The sequence below is a fragment of the Amorphotheca resinae genome (assembly GCF_003019875.1).
Source record: "Amorphotheca resinae ATCC 22711 unplaced genomic scaffold M430scaffold_7, whole genome shotgun sequence".
Lineage (NCBI taxonomy): Eukaryota > Fungi > Ascomycota > Leotiomycetes > Helotiales > Amorphothecaceae > Amorphotheca > Amorphotheca resinae.
In genome coordinates, this window is record NW_020194477.1 from 706,690 (window position 1) to 723,786 (window position 17,097).

The window sequence follows — 17,097 nt, forward strand, 5'->3', positions numbered from 1 at the left end:
AAGTCCGAGTAATCAATTGGACTCGGTAAAATCGACTCACCGCCAACGATTAGGGAAATCTTCGAATCCCTGCACCCAGATTTCGATTTTCCGCGATACGATAACGAAAAGTTTAAGATTTTTCTCCCCCTTCAACACGTTTTCTTCGCAGGGGATCCTGCGCAGTCTCCGAAGCCATGGCGGACGATGGAATGCTCATGAACTTCGAAATCGGGGATGCTCCTCTGACTACCAAACAATCGTTTCTGGGAGGCCGCTGGAAGGATCGATTGGCAGCGAAGAAAGCAGCGCAGTATCGGACGGCCAAAGGCCCCTCGGCGCCCGCCAGTCGAGAGATTTTCAAGGAGCGACGGCATGAGACCGGTGCGGAAGACTACATTGGCCCGGGCACTGCGACGAGGCCGCCCAAGAGACAGCGAGTCGATCATGATTCGGGTTCAGGTGCGAATACCGCTGCTTTCGTTTCTGGAAAGCTCCCTCCCGGAAGCATAAAAATCCCTGGAACTCGAAATGCCCCCGTGCAGGAGGAAACCCGGCCAGCTTTCGTGTCGGGAAAGTTGCCGCCCGGGAGTATCAAGATTGGGACGAGCGGTGGGAATTCTGTCAAGCGGTTTTCAGACGATATGGAAACTCCACATTCTGGTAGTAATGCTGCGCCCCGGAATCGAACTGGGCCTGCGGGAGGGAAGCCGCAAGTCATCTCATCTCTGTTCTCGTTCAACCCTTCTGCGAAGACTAAATTTGAGGAGCCGGAGGAGGAGCCAGAGCCTGCGAAACCTTCGAATGCGCCGCTTACTGAGGAGATGGCGACTTTTACGACCTTGGGGCTCTCGAGACGGTTGGCTGCACATCTGTCGACCAAGCTCGAGATGAAAGCACCGACGGGGATTCAGAAGGCGGCCATTCCACAGCTGGTCAATGATGATAGTGATGCGTTTATACAGGCTCAGACCGGGTCAGGAAAGACTCTGGCATATCTTCTGCCGATTGTTCAGCGGATCATGGCTATGAGTAGTAAGGATGTGCAAGTTCATCGAGACTCTGGACTTTTTGCAGTCGTCCTTGCACCCACGCGCGAATTGTGCAAACAGATTGCAGCGGTGCTAGAGAAAGTCTTACGATGCGCGCCGTGGATTGTCGGAACGACTGTTATTGGAGGTGAAAGCAAGCAATCGGAGAAAGCTAGACTACGAAAGGGTGTCAATATCCTAATCGCTACACCTGGACGTCTAGCGGATCACTTGGACAATACCGAAGTCTTGAGAGTCAACACGGTCCGCTGGTTAGTGCTAGATGAAGGTGATAGGTTGATGGAACTGGGGTTCGAAGAAGAAATCAAGGGCATTGTGGAGAAGATTGGGAGGAGAGCATTGTCGATGGACCAAACGACCGGACTGGAGTATAAAGCATTGCCTAGCCGCCGGGTGACAGTTCTATGCTCCGCCACCATGAAAATGAATGTTCAAAGATTAGGGGAAATCAGCTTGAAGGATGCTGTCCATATCCAGGCAGACCCTTCGGAGAACGAGCAGCCGGAAGGAAAAACAGAGGATGCCGAAGCCGACGAGAAAGCCTTCTCGGCACCAGCTCAGCTGAAGCAGGCGTATGCTGTTGTCCCAGCGAAGCTGCGGCTTGTTACGCTGACGGCTATCTTGAAGCGTGCCTTTTCTCGACGAGGTTCGGTGATGAAGACGATTGTGTTTATTTCGTGCGCTGATTCTGTCGATTTCCACTTTTCTCTCTTCAGCAGACCCGTTGAGGCTTCTTCAAAGGATGGCGAGGCCGCGGTTGAAGGCCCTAAAATCACCAAGACTGAGCTCACCAAGGACACGATCGCACATGGCACTGTTATCTCAAGTGAAACGAATCCTGTTATTCTGCACAAGCTTCACGGGTCGTTGGCTCAAAACATTCGAACGGCTACCCTCAAAGCCTTTACCGAATCTCCAGACCCCTGTGTCTTGATCTGCACAGACGTCGCTTCTAGAGGTCTGGATCTTCCAAATGTCGACTATGTCATCGAGTACGATCCTCCTTTCAGCGCGGATGACCATCTGCATCGTGTTGGACGTACTGCGCGAGCAGGTCGCGATGGCCGAGCCCTCATTTTCCTACTTCCGGGTGATGAGGAAGAGTACGTATCCATACTGGCGTCCGGTTATCGTGACGGTAAGAAGTCGCTGGTCCACCATACAGCCGAAGAACTGCTACGGAAAGGTTTCGGCGGCACAGGTCGAGAATGGGAAGAGAGAGCTACAGAGTGGCAACTTGATGTGGAACGCTGGGCTTTGGATTCCCCGAAGTATCTCGAGATGGCGCGCCGTGGGTTCCAAAGTCATATAAGAGCATATGCTACCCACGTTGCGAACGAGAGGCACATTTTCAACATGCAGACCTTGCATTTAGGACATTTGGCAAAGGCATTTGCACTGCGAGATAAACCGGGTAGTATAAAAGTGCCGGGACTGAGGCCGGCGAAGATGACCAAGGCGGATAGAAGTGTAGCGGCGCGAAAGGCCAAGAGGGGAGAAGTTGAAGACAAAGCACCCGAAGGCGAGCGAGTCAGGAAACAAAGGAAGATGGAGTTGGATCTCCCGAGTGTGGATAGCAACGATGCAGCGAAGAGGATGAAGAGGAAGATGCAAGAGCATATGGCTGCTGCTAGCGAGTTTAATATCGGATGAGGAAATAGCTCAGCTGCCATGTCAATCAATCCAGTACAGATCAAGTGGAAAGCTGCTCTGATTCACGTGAATCATGAAGCGAAAGTTCGTCGTTTGATATTCCCTATGATAAGCATTTGCATTAATTCATTCAGCTCGGGCTTTCGTCAGATCTGAATTGGTCAAGGCCACTATCTATTCTCAGTTAAGAGACAATAATCGCATCACCAAGGATCTCTTTTCAGCTTTGAACATGATATACTTCAGATCTCTAAACCGGTATCTAAACAAACAGATAGGTGCCGAGCTAAAGGATGTATATAGAAGTCTCCAACCGTACTTCGACTTCTAAACCTCGCGTAGTGGATCAACCTCTTTGTACATGTTCTTCAGAAGATGGGTTGCCAGTGCAATCACTTTGGAGAAATTGGGTAGTCCATGCCATTGTAGGGCACATGAATATGCATGTATCTTACATTAGTGAGTGCACTTGCTTAAAGGCTGATCGAGGGTATGGTCCGAAATCGTCCCGGTAACCAGTTTGTTCTTGTAGATCAGGGCTTTGAAGGTGGATGACACTGGCTGGATGAGAACAACCTCGGGACATTGGGCATCTAATACAACACAAGACAGAGCCTGCACATAGACAATCAGTATAGCACATGAAAGTGGCCACAGAGAGTGGTCTAAAACAGACATCGAAAGTCGGTTGGAGAGGGCGAGTATCAATCTCTTCTCGGCGCCAGGTCAGATTCACTCTATGGGGGGTTTGCTTTTAGAAGGGCATCAACTTGTTTTTTTCCTAACCAGCCACAACTCGAAGTGAATTTGAAGAGACCATCCCATCTCTCTGATCAAGATCTGACAATGACAATAACAAACAACATGTCCAGACTTCCATGTAAGCATCTCCAACCCATCCCAATATTCAGAGGCGTAGCTGACTTTCCAAGCCATCATGGCAGACAAGAGCAACGCCGGCAACTACCTGGCCCAGATGCCCATCATGACACCACCTACCAGAGGACCAGCAGGTAAGCAAGCAAAAGCTCACCCAACTCTTCCACCAAGCTAACAAACCAAAGCCACCTTTCCACCAGCCAACAATCCCCTCACCCCCGTCGCCCACCAGCAACAAGCCAGCAGCTTCAAAACACCCCCTGCCCTCCCCCAAGTCACAATCCACCAACGCCAAAAGCTCATCGACGCCATCACCGCCGTAGTCGCCGACCCGGGCCTCCTCCACGAAGGCTACATTCCCCCTATGCGCAATATAGACGGGTATCTGCAACCCGGCCGCCCGCCTTTCACATCCCGCCAGCGTCTCCTCGTCATCGACGTCCTTGCTGCATTCCAGCATCGCCAACGGCAAGCTAGAGGAGCTGCTCGACCACCACCTGCTCCTCCTCCTCCTTCTCATTCCTCTCATTCTTCTTTTGATCATTCAACTCCTCAACAATTCCGCACTCCCCGCGCACGTCCACACCCTCCCTTCCCATCCAACTTCCCCCTTAACAACCCCTCCTCCCACTCCCATCCCCAAGCAAGCCAACAACCAAAGACCCCTTCCTCTCTCCAAACCCAAACCACCACAGCACTCACCCTCCTCCCCGACATTCTTCCCATCCCCGACAGCGAGTTTGCACACATGCACTACGAAGCCAACTCTCTCCTCCCGCATCTCCGTATCTCAGACGCGGAGCCCAAAACTAGTAATCATCAACAACAGCATGGAGAAGAGCGGTTCTTGTTGGAACAAAGGAGAGAAGAGGAGGTGAGGGTTGCGGTGGAGAGGGGGGAGGAGATTCTGCCCGAGTATGTGTCTAGGGGGGGTGAGAAGGGGAGGAGGGCGGATGCAAGTGCTTGGTGTACTATGGAAGAGTGGATAAAGGCTAGGAGGAGGGGGTTGGAGAGGGCAGCGTGGGAGTTGGGGGAGGGGTATGAGAGGAATTTGAGGGTGTTGATGGAGGATTCGGAGGGGGAGGGGAAGGGGGAGGAAAAGTCTGAAGAGGAATCGGAGGAGGAGTGGAAGGAGGCGGCGGAATATGCAATGCATGCATAGCGAATGTTTAATCTGCCAGAGAAAGAGAGAGATGGACACGCAGATGAATAAATGTTTTCTTTCAGAGATAATCACGCATTTTGAGGAGAATATCCCGGTGATGAGTTTCACCGGGTAATTAACAATGCTTTGACAAAGGTTCATCAGTCCTCTTTTGATCAAGGTATGCAAATAGAACCCGAGATCGAAATCCATCCAAAAATCCTGCTGGAGCCCAGCTGACCATAAGACAACAGACAGACCCCTGGAAATATACACTCTAACAAAAAACATACACCTTCTTCCTCCACAAATGCCATACTATGCAGAAAATATATCTCATACTCCAGACATGTTCTTCGCGATCCATCTAGTATATGTATCGTCTGCTGGTCCTCGTCGTCTGATACATGACCCCGCTCTCGATGTTACAGCCGGCGCAGCTGTCTCGTGGGCGCGGGGGGCGGATTTTGGATCTGAGGCCGAAGTCACCGTCTTCGACGATGGCGGTGGAGGCGATTGCCTTTTCTCTCATGAGAGAGATGCTGTTAGTTGCCCGTCAGCATTTGCCGGTATGCGATGGATAGACAGACGGTGGGAGACTTACTCGTCTTCGGAGTATCCGGGGAAGTTGACAGCAGGCCCTTGCTTGAAATTAAATGGGGAGCTCTGGAAGGGGGGTCAGCTGGGGTCCGTCTATGAATGAAGCAACAGGATAGTGAGGCTTGGAACATACGATATCGATATTTTGACGTGGCTTTTGTTTTAAACCCAGAATTTCGAGGCAATTGTTGCGAACTCTTGAGAGAAATCCGGAAACTTGGATACACTGCATGGTGCAGGAGGATATATTTTCTAAACAGAGTCGAAATTGAAGATCAACAGAGAATCTGGGAAGAAGTGGTAGTAACGAGGTGTTATATGTAGTTCGATGATCCTGAAAGAAATACAAATGGCTTTGAAATTCGAGACGCTTGCTAAAGAAATGAATGCACTTAAAGGAAGGAGGGTCAAAGCAGCCAACAAAACAAGAACAAAGACCGCCGGTAAGGACTTGTGTGAATATAGAGATGTTACTGACGAGCTGCTTGTCCTTTTCCAGGACATGGATGAGTATGGAAGAGATATATAGACTGCACGAGAGGCTGTACAAGAAATGACGAAGGAGCTCCTAACGGAAGTTCAGGTTTTCTTTTGCTAGATTGCACCGAGTACAGTGGTACGGTATCGAACCACTGCAGGTCGGTGTAATGGCCATCATTCTCGATGTAGACTCAACAATATGATACAGTGCAACGCAACGTGGCTCGCGCTCCTTACACAGGAAGATTTAGATGTGACTGGCTGAGAGAAGCATTCTCAAAAATTTCTGGAATGGACACCGCTTGCCTGATAAATTTCCGATATCTGAAGCATGGTCATGGTGATACTACGAGCTTAGCTGGAACGATAACTTCAGCTGACTTTCAGCAGAGATCATTGAGCGAAGTATCAAGCTTCCACGATATAGAAGTAGCAATTCCTAGAATCACGAGGACGACGGCAAATGCCAGATATGATGAAACAAGCCACTGAAGCTCTCCCGTTTACTACGGAAGTCTCTGAGGGGCGGGAAGGAAAATATGCGCGGAATGCAAGTTACCCTGTTGAGGAGAATTCGGGGAGCACCATTGTACCAAAGGATCTCCTCGGGAGGGCTCCGCTCCTTTCATTTGCCAGGCGTATTGTTCTCACTTCTCGTATTCCCGCGGCGGGCCAGGGAGCCAATCATTGTGTTCTGTGGCGCGTAAGGGGTACAACATTTCCAGATCCTCGGAATCCGCATCAATACTATAACAATACTATAAGTACGCCATGAACTCCTCAACCTCCCGACCAAGGAGATATCCTTTTCTCTCGTGGCGGACCCCATATTAGGTAAAGATGAAATATCGCTGTGTTGATATGGTTGCGAGGACATTTTCAGTGGTATATTTGGACTATTGAATGATCGCTGAGCATACTGTACAACGTCCTGAATCCTTCCGAAAGATGTGGTCGTAAGTTGAGACAGATCCGATGCAGAAACCCTATTTTGGGTAGTTCTTCACGTGGTAGCTCTTCAGCTTGACAAACTGCTCGAATCCGAATTTGCTCAGCGTTACACCTTTGCCCGAGTTCTTCCAGCCCGTCCATGCAAGATCCTGAGCTGGGTCAGTATTTGATATTAAGATGTGACACGGATATATCTGGCTTACCGGACTTGGATAGTCACATCTGTTTACAAACACCGTACCTGCATCCACGCTGTCGGCTAGTTGTGCCCCTCTGCCCGTATCCTTGGTCCAGATAGATGCGGTGAGGCCGAACTCGCTGTCATTCATCAGCTTGATAGCCTCGGCGTCATCCTTGACCTTCATAACTGGGATGACTGGACCAAAGGTCTCTTCGGTCATGACCGTCATACTATGGTCAACGTCAATCAAAAGGGTCGGCTTCACGAAGTTTCCCTCAGGCGGCGGTGATTCAAAGGAACTGTTCTTCGGGGTAACATCTTTAGCGCCTTTATCAAGGGCATCCTTGACGTGGGCCTCGATTGTTTCCTTCGATCGCTTCGAGATAACAGGGCCAACATGTGTGTCCTTGTTAAATGGATCACCAAGCTTGTAATTCTTCAAGACAGCCTGGACATTCTCAATAAAAGAGTCGTAGATCTGTTCGTGCACATAGACCCGCTCTATGCTGCAACAGCTCTGTCCAGAGTTGAAAACCGCACCATCAACGATTTCCTCTGCCGCCCACGCGACATCAACATCAGGTCTAATGTAGGCGGGGTCTTTGCCACCGAGCTCCAGACCAACATTTACGATTCTGTCCGCTGCGGCTTTCTGCACCATCAAACCACCAGCCACAGAGCCTGTGAAGCAGATCAACGATATCTTTGGATCCCTCACGATTGACTCAATTATGAGCGGCGATCCAGAATGGAAAAACTGTATAACGTTCTGAGGCAGACCAGCCTCGGTAAAGATCTCCGAGATATGCTCGACAATGGTAGGGGTTTGTGGAGACGGCTTCAAAATGACCGAGTTCCCAGCGAGGAGGGCGGGTATCAAAGAGTTCACCAATATCAAATACGGGTACTACACTGCGTCAGCTGCAACGTTTGACTGGTGGATTAGAACGGACTCACATTCCATGCAAACAGGATCAGAACCGGCCCTACAGGCACCTTTCGAATGAACCTCTTGAACCCATGTTCCGCCTCGCCGTCGGTATCCTTCAGCGCATCCTCGCTGACCTTAAGAAGATACTCTCCCCTTTTGCACGCTGTAGTGACCTCTTTCGCCGTGTACGCAATTGGCCGCCCCATTTGTTCAGTGAGCTCTTTGGCCAGTACATCCTGCTTATCGTTGAGAAGCTTCAGTGCTTTCTTTACAATTGCCTGCCGCTCTGATAACGAAGTCAAGCGGTACTTCTCGAATGCTTCTGTCGCCAGCTCTGGGAGCTGCTGGAGTTCCAACGAAGTAACGCCATTTCTGGTCAGAACGGGTTTATTCGTCGTGGGGGAGATGGTGGTAATAGTTTCGACAGACATTGCGTTGATATGCGGTGTAGATACTGAGGGGATAGATAGTGGCGGGCCTGACGACGATGCCGCTTACTAGTCCATGGCCGGACGGTCACTGTACCCCGTAGTATCGCGACTGACTGTTTGGGCAACCAACATCAAGAAGTTGGAAACCAGCGCCCTCGACTACCTTACAAACAATATGGCCTCTTCATTATCATCAGGGGAATCAATGGGCATCGGCTTCTCTGCGTCCTTTCTCGAAGGATTTCCCGATGGAACAGAAACTCGTCAATTTACGAATCTTCTCAGCCTTCAGAAGAGGCTCAATGACCATCGAAACGCGCTGGAACGAAAAGAGTCTCGGAATCAGTATCTAATCTTCACAAGTGTTCCCGAAAGTATTTTTCAAAGGCTAAGTGATAGCTCTCGATCCACTCGTCTTTTATACAATTGGAAAGAGTCCACGCTTGTCGTCAAGGTTACGCTTGGTGCATTACATGAGGTTGCAGCAGAGCATTTCAAAGGACGTGTCTTTCTACGAATTTGCAACATGGGCGTACTTGATGAAGTTAGTCTTCTTGGTTCACTCGAAGTTCAGTTCGGCGATTTTATTAAACAGCCTGATGGTAGTTGGGGTCCAGACATTCAGCCTCCAAGGCCAAAATGCGTTCTAGAAATCGGAGCATCAGAATCAGCCAATCGGCTAGCCATTGAGGCTCACGGGTGGCTCGAATCAAGAGACACCACAGTCGAACTTGTCATTACTATAGAAATCAACCAAGACATACCAGAGCTTGTTCTTCGACGATGGGAGCTTATTCCTGGACAATGTGCTAGACCACCTCGAGCAGCTCCCCGTTCTTCTGCCTCTTGTGTTCAAAGCGTCACAACGTCTTATGTAAATCATTTGACAACAATCACTGGAGACTTGACTTTACCTTTCGACAAAATAGTTGGACGGCCAGCAAATCCGAATAGGCCCTTAGAGCAAGATTTTACCATTACTCAAGACGACCTTAGACTTATCTCACAAAGAGTGTGGAAAGCGCAGGGGTTCTTCCCTTGAACAGATTGTGGAGAAATTGTTCAAAAGGGTTGGCAAGGCCGGGTCGCTAAAAATAGTAGATCCGCGGCTTATCAAAAAGAAAAGTTCCTGCGACGACAAAAAAGCACATACAACAGCAGCACGATGGCTACACGCAAGCACAACGATTTCCTCGATGCGGATAATAGCGATGACGATGCGAGCCAGGGGTACAATTCAGAGGCTGAAGAATTAAGGAAGGGTGGCAGAAGCCCAAAGCGAAGGAAGGTCGAGAGCGATGACAGCGCCGGCGAGGAAGAGCCCGAAGAATCGGGAAATGGCGAGAACAAAGAGGATGGAGAAGCCCCCAAGGAATCAGGAGAGGCGGATTCTACATCTGAGAAGAAGAAGAAAAAGACTCTGGACCTCCCTGGGGTCACCAAACCCCTCAGCAAGAAAAACCTGGTCGCAACCGAAGCGGCCATCAAACGATCCGGCGTCGTCTACCTGTCACGAATACCACCTTTCATGAAGCCTACGAAACTGCGATCACTGCTTGAACCCTACGGAGCCATCAACCGCATCTTCCTCTCCCCCGAAGATCCTGCCTCCTACGCACGTCGGGTGCGCAACGGGGGGAACAAGAAGCGATCCTTCACCGATGGCTGGGTTGAGTTTGTCAATAAGAAGGATGCCAAGCGTGCGTGCGAGCTGTTGAACGCGAGGATCATCGGGGGTAAGAAGGGCACGTATTATCATGACGACGTGTGGAACCTGCTGTACCTGAAGGGGTTCAAATGGCATAATCTGACGGAGCAGATCGCGGCTGAAAACGCGGAGCGTGCAAGTAGGATGAGGGCCGAGATCAGCAAGACCACCAAGGAGAACAAGCACTTCGTGCAGAATGTGGAGAGGGCCAAGATGCTCGAGGGTATGGAGGCGAAGAAGGCTGCGAAGAGGAAGAAAGAAGACGAGGAGGCTGCCACGGCCACGGCCACGGAGAAGGGAGGCGATGATGCTGTTACGAAGGAACCAAAGGCAAAGGCGGGCGGAGAGCGGCCACGACATTTCAAGCAGACGGCAGTGGCATCGAAGAAGCGACCAGCGGAGCAGCAAGAGCAGGTGAAGAGGGTCCTGAGCAAGATTTTCTAGATTTCCAAAAAAATTCCAATAATCATAAGTCCCTGTGTATATCTATCTAACTACAGTAATGTCATCACCGGTGCCTGTGTCTTTCCGCGGTCGTATCTCCAGCGTGACAGTAGTAGTTCTAGTGGCCCTTGATGTTGTTGCTATCCTTCATTCTGAATCCTGCGCACATCCCATCCCATCCTCCTCACCAGATGCGCGAAAGTCAAGCCAAGTAAAGTCAAATTCGTGTCCCCTTTCTCCCTCCCCTATCCCAGACTCTCATATCTCATCATCTCCAACGCTCTAGAATTCCTTTTCTTAGCAGTAAATCTTCTGATTCTTTAAGATATGATGTTATTATATAGATAGGTAGGTATGCTCAGCTACGATGTAGTGTAAGGTAAGGTACTTAGTCAAGAATGGAATCTAGATAGAGATTCGTTCGGAAAGGGTGGTTTGTCGTACTGAAGTTACCTAGGAGAGGGATAGGGGAAATACTAGAAAAATAGAGAGAGTCTACAGGTAAGAAGATCATGGGTTACGTTATAGGGAATATGAATAGTTAAGGAAGAAGGTTTCTATTCATCTAGGCTAGCATCACCAATTCCAAACAGCCCACAGTGATAAAAATAAAAATGAAAGTAAAACGCCTTTTTTTCTCATACCAAACGCCAACATCAGGGCCGCGAACTCTACTCCTCATCATCAACGTTCAGCTCGTCGAATTCATCCAGCAGCTCGTCCATATCGATCTGGGGCGTCTCGTCCTCGCCGTCATCCGTCTCCACGACGCTCATGGCTTCCTCGTCCTCCTTCTTCTTCTTAGCCTTGTATAGAGCCATCGTTTGACGGAGCTCGGCATCTTCCTCGACGTCCCGTAGGAACATCTCGTAATCTCGGTCCATCCTCTCCTGGTCTGCCTTCTTGGGCAGGAGATCGCCCTCGTCTCTGGCCATGCGCTTAAGGCGCCATGCCCGGTTCTTGGACTTCTTCTTTCTGGCGTAGAACTTCTTGACTAGCATGACGTCGGGGATCTGCGAGGAGTAGGTGTTGGACTCTTCTAGGGCATCGAATTGTGGGTTGTTGAAGTTGGTACCCGTCAACATGTAACCCATGACGGAGTCACCGGGATGGAGAACGTTCCCGAGATGTGTGCGAGTGTAGTAGGTCGTATCGTTTGACCCGAGATCGGTTGCACGTGCTACTGTGGCTTCTGCAAGAAGCCATCTGCCCTTCTGTGGTCCGATAGGTTCGATATCCATTATAATAAACTCAACAAGCTCTTGAACGTCAGCCAGAGAGGTGAACGGCGCTCGCCAGTAGATGGGAGTGCTGATATCAGCGGTCTGTAAAGTACTTGGGTCGAGGATATTGACAGATGTACCGACACGGTAGCAGATGCCTAGAGGGGAGATATTGCCGACTTGCTTGGCCAGCTTGATCGGAATGGCCACCAGATCATCCTTGCAGATGGGGACCAATTCGACGGAGAATGTGAATTTGTAAGATTTAGTAGACGTGTGAATATCCATGGAGATAAGTTCTTGAGACTTCTTCGATCGGACAGGTGCAACAGAGTTCAGGAAATCAACGAATTTCTCCGCCTGGTTTCGTGCTGAGAAGAAGAAATCCAGTCCGTCCTTCACTTCCTTAATATTTATGGAATCCTTGTGTGCACCGTGCTTAAGAATGAGTTGCTCGAGGTAAAGGAAGGTCCGTTTATGAGGGACCTTCTGTCTGACTTGCACGCATGCTCTCCATGTGTTTGCGGTGTATGATTTTGCACATTCCGGACATTGTTGGTATGCCACTACATACTCCACCTCGAAAGCTTGTTGCAGAACCACGCCCTCGGAAACCGAGTCCTGGATGGTGAGCTTGACCTTCACTCTCCGAGAGTGAGGTTCGGTCCATATAAAACTAGCATCGATAATCCTGACTTTATGTAGACCTCGGAGTTTCTTCAGGCAAAGCGCGAGGAGTTCTCTTGATTCGGGGGCTGCAACAATCCAAGTCGAGGGTGGGAGGAGCCATCGGTCGCAGTCTCTGCAGAAATGGAGGGTGGCTTCGCGTTGGATTCCTTGGGAGACATCAACCGTAAGCTTAACACAGTCGAAGCAGAGTGCTCCTGCTGAAGTAGTTCCATCGATCGGCGCGCCACAGTTACAGCAGAGAATACTGAGGGAGAATCTGTTAGCAATGACCGCCACGCAGCGGAGGGGATTACTTACGTTGCATTTGTCTGCCCTTCTCTAAACTGCGGTGCAATAGACACCGGGGCATCTAGATCCATAGCAGACATCGTGGCGGTGTTTCCTATGAATGCCGTTGATGTATGTCTGGAGGAAAGATTTCGATAAGAAAACTTTAGCCCCGCGATGATGGTGATGGTGGGCAACCGAGCGTTGATCGCTCAGCAGCGCCACTGGACAGGGCTTATGCAACTCACGCAGCGTACAGGATAAGAAGAAATATCCCAGAAATATCCCAGAATTCTGCGTACGCTTGAGAAAATGGAGAGAACGGTTTTCTCCAAATTGTGCGATACAATCGACTCAAATTGAGCAAAAAGAAAACCCACGAGGGGTCAATCAATGCACGTGACTTATCGATTTGAGGGAGCCGTATGACTAATATTATGTCTTATATGTTAGGCGACAAGAGAGAAGCCTTTGCCAATTCACGTGATATTGGCTCGTGATATGGGAGGGAAAGGACGGAACTTTGTTGCACATCGCATCCATGACAAGCGTGGAATTGTTGAACACCGGTTGCAACAGCAGTAGGATTAGCATCACATGATATTCGAATGTTTTGTTGCACATCGCACCGACGACAAGCCTGAGAGTGTTGACCGGGGGGTTTGATGGCGATGCGATTAGCATCACGTGATATACGCCTACTCAATCCTTCTGCCTTGGATATAATTTCTCCATCCACATAGATACTGCGTACAGGGTATGCCACACAGAACTTCAAGGCTCATCGTCTCCCCATATGTACCGATTCCTCTTTATGGCTGGCCGACCTCGCGTTTTTCGCGGCTATCCCACTTTCTGGGGCGCCGACGTTATCCCCTGGTCCCTGTGTTCGTCTCTTGTCTGTCTGATGTATATTCGTGATCAAGGAGCGCGATTGCACCATCATTAGTTCTTTGTCCACCAACCACACGTAAAGACGAGCGCCTTGTTCAGCCTGTCAAACAAGGCCGTTATCCCGAACTCTCAGGGGTTCCAACGATGATGAGGGGTCATTAGATCGGTGGTATCAATCTCTTGCAGAACACGCAATTCATATGCTTGCACAGTGTAACACCGTAGTAGTTGATATATAATCCTTAGGCGGCCCCTCCATGTGTGGGACAGAAAAGAGTGTATTACAACCGCAGTCCTAGTAGTTTCCATCTGCCATTTCCATTCCCAGCTGGGGTCTCGTCACATTCGTATACAATGGCTCCCTCTGCTACTGAGACCACAACCCTTCCAACCCGCACCGCTGAGACTTCAACGGTCAAGTTAACAGCCAACATCGGCCCGTACAAAGAGCTCGCCCCAATTGGATACAAGAAAGAAGTCGAAGAAGAGGGCAAGGATGGATTCAAAGCGGCCAAGGTATGCCAAGCACTCGCAGATCTGATGCATAGAGCCTGCGGTTGAGCGGGCAAGCATCTGTATATCAGCACCTTTACTGAACTCTTCCAGTACCCACATTACCTCCCACACTGGGGCGACGAGAAGTACCCTCCTCTAGAACCGTTCGAACATCGCGACCATGGTCTCGACGCCGATCCTGCCTTCCCAGATCTCCTCGGGCCAGGAGTTGTAACAAGCGACCTAACCCCAACAATCGGGACTGAGGTTACAGGCGTTCAACTGAGCAAGCTGAGTCCTGCAGGGAAGGATCAGCTGGCTCGATACGTCGCTGAGCGCAAGGTGGTGGCTTTCCGGAACCAAGACTTTGCCGATTTGCCGATTGAGGAAGCTCTAGAATATGGACGTTACTTCGGTCCTCTGCATATTCATCCGGCATCTGGGGCACCTAAAGGTTACCCAGAGGTCCATCTCGTCCACAGAGGTGCAGGGGATAAGACAGCCGAGACATTCTTCGAGACCAGAACCAGCTCTGTGGCCTGGCATTCAGATGTCTCATATGAGTTGCAACCTCCAGGAACCACGTTCCTCTACATCCTTGATGTACCAGAAAGTGGCGGAGATACTCTCTTCGCTAACCAAGTCGAGGCCTATAACCGTCTTAGCCCAGCATTCCAAGAAAGACTCCATGGTCTGAGAGCGACCCATTCAGGTGTTGAACAGGTAAGAATTTCCAAGACGTAGTCGACCATTCAAAAAGTAACGCTTCTGCAGGCCAATGCTTCCAGAGCGAAGGGTGGTATTGTCCGACGGGAACCGGTTATCCACGAACATCCGATTGTCAGGACGCACCCTGTGACCGGAGAGAAGGCTTTATATGTCAATCCCCAATGTAAGTTTAAGAAGTCATCCTGGCTTGGTCGCCACTAAAGTCTTCGTAGTCACCAGGAGCATTGTCGGCTATAAACAAGAAGAGAGTGATGCTTTGCTGGTAAGGCTATCTCCACCAGTGCCTTCTCTTTCCAAAAGACTGACATGACCAAGAAATTCTTGTATGACCATATCGCCTACGGCGCCGATTTCCAAGTAAGGGTCAAGTGGGCCGAAAACACCGTAGTGGTTTGGGATAACCGCGTGACCTCGCACTCTGCACTTGTTGACTGGAAGAGTGGACAACGAAGGCACCTGGCGCGACTCGCATCACAAGCTGAGGAGCCATTTGAGACCCCATTCAAGGCCTAATTGTGTAGGATAATCAATCAGTATTGGCATTGCCACATACTATGACACCAAACATTGAAGCGCTCCATGCTGAACCTCCCATCATGTTTTTGTGAATAGCTCTTCCACACATTTGTGATGTGCTGCAATCGTAGGTCTATGAATCCCCACCTTGCCCCTTGACATCCACATCGATCCAAGAAGATCGGGCGTCCAGCGATCATTCGGTATCAATGCCCTTCCTTGGCGGTTGGTGCATCGAAATTATGTGAGCAGCACTCAGAGAAAAGTTGGAATTAGGTCAAGCTTCTTTTTCTCTTGAGCCTCCTTCTCCTGCTTCGCCCTTTGAAGTCGAGCTTGCTCTAACCTCCGGCCAACCCGCGATCGACTATCCGACGAGGCCTCAGCAGGCTCCATAGTCGTATTACTAGTTCCCAGAGACTCTTTTTCTACATGAACTTCCGGCTTTGAAGATGCCGGTTTCGATACGTTGACTGATCCCGATATTTCAACTGTCCTGGACGAGGATGACTTGATCCGTGGCGGTACGTCATGGAGCGTATTTCGAGCTGGAACGGTCTTCTTATCCAGTGGAGACAGTTTTGGTGCTGGTATTGGTACGTCCAGGTCATCATCTAAATCAGATGACTCTGTTGAACTTTCGTGTCTCTGCTTGGATGATTGGCCCATTCGAGGGGTAACTTTGTATGTTGGAGACTGGCGTTTTTGGATCTCGTGCGGTTCGGACCGAGTCGCAGGTCTTTGAAAGCCAGCAGCGGCTCGTGTTGCAACTCCTATAGATCCGACCTTTGCCAATGATGTAGATTTCCGACGGGGACTATCCATTAAGCCATGTAATGTTGTGCCGAAGTATGCAAGGTCTTCGGCATCAGAGCTATCATCTGGATCTTGGTCATTGTCCGACTTCTTCCCAGCCAAGAGTTGAAGAGCATCCCTTTGCTCTTTTGCTCGGGCTATGGCTTCAATTTTTCGTGCGGTCTCGGCTGGCATTTTCCCCGTGACCGGCCGTGAGATAGAGGAGATTGCTTCAGCATTGCGAGCTTTTGCCAATTTTACTTGCCTCTTATACTCTGCAGCATGCAGATGAACGGTGAACCTTTGCGCAATAGCTAGAAATTCATCTTCTACCATTCTATACCTATCGTCCCGCTCAAGGCCTTCAACCATGAACCTGATTAGTCGGGTTAGCTGAAGCAATTTACTTCTGTAGGGCAACATACCTTTCTGGAGGCGGTTGGGGAGGTGGTGATGTAGATGGTGTACGGGCTTCTTTCTTCAGCGTTAGAGTAGAAATAAATGGGAATGAGGGTCTTACCACGACTCGGTGGCTTTTGCTTCCTCGCTGGAATGGGGGTCGTCCGCACATCACCATCGGACGCTGGGTCCGAGACTTTTGTGCGCTTTATAGGCGGCTTTGGTGATGGAGCAGGTCTCTTGGAAGAAGACACAGCAGTGGATCCTCCCTGCTTTATCCATGGCAAAGTTCTAGGCATGGCGAAGGGGCTACCTGGAAGGAAAAGCTCTAAAGGTGAAGAGGTTAGCTAGCCAACCTCATAGATGTAGAAATTCAATGGATTCAGTTGGATGCGTATCGTATGAGTTTGTGTATCTGATGAGAGCATACCATTCAGACAGAAATAGCACGAACAGGCTCAGCTTGCTCAGGTCCTCGCTAAGGTCTCATTGAGCTCTCGCAGTTCAGACTGGTCACGTTAACTGTGCACAGGCTTTCAGAATAGTGGATGGATGTCAAAAGGATCCTTGCAAAGAACAGCGTCAAGCGTAATTAACCAAGAGATTTACATCATAGCAAGGGTCCAAAGAAAAGGAAGAGAGTTTCGAGAATTTGAAGA

General features: G+C 49.8%; 9 protein-coding genes across 9 annotated transcripts; 5 read left to right on the forward strand and 4 right to left on the reverse strand.

Annotated features, from left to right (window-relative positions):
- The first annotated feature begins 76 nt into the window (after positions 1–76).
- M430DRAFT_35422 (hypothetical protein) lies at positions 77–2,723 on the forward strand. The gene has a single exon (XM_024866737.1). It carries the CDS (start codon positions 177–179, stop codon positions 2,682–2,684), a length of 2,508 nt encoding a protein of 835 aa, XP_024720248.1. The 5' UTR covers positions 77–176; the 3' UTR covers positions 2,685–2,723.
- Positions 2,724–3,621: 898 nt separating this feature from the next.
- Positions 3,622–4,771, forward strand: M430DRAFT_276577 (hypothetical protein; the record flags this gene model as incomplete). The annotated part of the gene is made up of 2 exons (XM_024865681.1): positions 3,622–3,697; positions 3,749–4,771. 2 exons carry the CDS (start codon positions 3,622–3,624, stop codon positions 4,723–4,725), a joined length of 1,053 nt encoding a protein of 350 aa, XP_024720249.1. The 3' UTR covers positions 4,726–4,771.
- Positions 4,772–5,074: 303 nt separating this feature from the next.
- M430DRAFT_19714 (hypothetical protein) lies at positions 5,075–5,539 on the reverse strand (the record flags this gene model as incomplete). Its single annotated transcript, XM_024864132.1, has 3 exons — positions 5,075–5,249; positions 5,312–5,373; positions 5,441–5,539. 3 exons carry the CDS (start codon positions 5,537–5,539, stop codon positions 5,075–5,077), a joined length of 336 nt encoding a protein of 111 aa, XP_024720250.1.
- Positions 5,540–6,773: 1,234 nt separating this feature from the next.
- Positions 6,774–8,281, reverse strand: M430DRAFT_102940 (hypothetical protein; the record flags this gene model as incomplete). Its single annotated transcript, XM_024860831.1, has 3 exons — positions 6,774–6,887; positions 6,942–7,826; positions 7,877–8,281. 3 exons carry the CDS (start codon positions 8,279–8,281, stop codon positions 6,774–6,776), a joined length of 1,404 nt encoding a protein of 467 aa, XP_024720251.1.
- A 175-nt stretch (positions 8,282–8,456) lies between these two features.
- On the forward strand, positions 8,457–9,323 carry M430DRAFT_19716 (hypothetical protein; the record flags this gene model as incomplete). The annotated part of the gene is made up of 1 exon (XM_024864133.1): positions 8,457–9,323. One exon carries the CDS (start codon positions 8,457–8,459, stop codon positions 9,321–9,323), a length of 867 nt encoding a protein of 288 aa, XP_024720252.1.
- Positions 9,324–9,446: 123 nt separating this feature from the next.
- On the forward strand, positions 9,447–10,433 carry M430DRAFT_103403 (hypothetical protein; the record flags this gene model as incomplete). Its single annotated transcript, XM_024860863.1, has 1 exon — positions 9,447–10,433. The coding sequence occupies one exon, from the start codon at positions 9,447–9,449 to the stop codon at positions 10,431–10,433; it is 987 nt and encodes a 328-aa protein (XP_024720253.1).
- A 671-nt stretch (positions 10,434–11,104) lies between these two features.
- M430DRAFT_141094 (hypothetical protein) lies at positions 11,105–12,818 on the reverse strand (the record flags this gene model as incomplete). Its single annotated transcript, XM_024862693.1, has 2 exons — positions 12,644–12,818; positions 11,105–12,590 (listed from the first exon to the last, which is right to left on the reverse strand). Exons 1-2 carry the CDS (start codon positions 12,712–12,714, stop codon positions 11,105–11,107), a joined length of 1,557 nt encoding a protein of 518 aa, XP_024720254.1. The 5' UTR covers positions 12,715–12,818.
- Positions 12,819–13,802: 984 nt separating this feature from the next.
- M430DRAFT_122373 (hypothetical protein) lies at positions 13,803–15,327 on the forward strand. Its single transcript, XM_024861845.1, has 5 exons — positions 13,803–14,023; positions 14,114–14,725; positions 14,777–14,894; positions 14,944–14,993; positions 15,047–15,327. The coding sequence occupies exons 1-5, from the start codon at positions 13,862–13,864 to the stop codon at positions 15,242–15,244; spliced, it is 1,140 nt and encodes a 379-aa protein (XP_024720255.1). The 5' UTR covers positions 13,803–13,861; the 3' UTR covers positions 15,245–15,327.
- M430DRAFT_35425 (hypothetical protein) lies at positions 15,068–17,076 on the reverse strand. Its single transcript, XM_024866738.1, has 4 exons — positions 16,869–17,076; positions 16,560–16,766; positions 16,465–16,513; positions 15,068–16,415 (listed from the first exon to the last, which is right to left on the reverse strand). Exons 2-4 carry the CDS (start codon positions 16,735–16,737, stop codon positions 15,503–15,505), a joined length of 1,140 nt encoding a protein of 379 aa, XP_024720256.1. The 5' UTR covers positions 16,738–16,766; positions 16,869–17,076; the 3' UTR covers positions 15,068–15,502.
- Between the last annotated feature and the right edge of the window lie 21 nt (positions 17,077–17,097).

Bases quoted from the DNA above. Each gene is read 5' to 3' on its own strand.
- M430DRAFT_122373 (XM_024861845.1), top strand. From the start codon at position 13,862: ATGGCTCCCTCTGCTACTGAGACCACAACCCTTCCAACCCGCACCGCT. The intron at 14,895-14,943 runs GTAAGTTTAAGA...AAGTCTTCGTAG, and splicing joins TTTATATGTCAATCCCCAAT to TCACCAGGAGCATTGTCGGC. The intron at 14,994-15,046 runs GTAAGGCTATCT...GACATGACCAAG, and splicing joins AAGAGAGTGATGCTTTGCTG to AAATTCTTGTATGACCATAT.
- M430DRAFT_35425 (XM_024866738.1), bottom strand. From the start codon at position 16,737: ATGCCTAGAACTTTGCCATGGATAAAGCAGGGAGGATCCACTGCTGTG. The intron at 16,514-16,559 runs GTAAGACCCTCA...CGCTGAAGAAAG, and splicing joins GCAAAAGCCACCGAGTCGTG to AAGCCCGTACACCATCTACA. The intron at 16,416-16,464 runs GTATGTTGCCCT...CCGACTAATCAG, and splicing joins CCCCAACCGCCTCCAGAAAG to GTTCATGGTTGAAGGCCTTG.
- M430DRAFT_35422 (XM_024866737.1), top strand. From the start codon at position 177: ATGGCGGACGATGGAATGCTCATGAACTTCGAAATCGGGGATGCTCCT.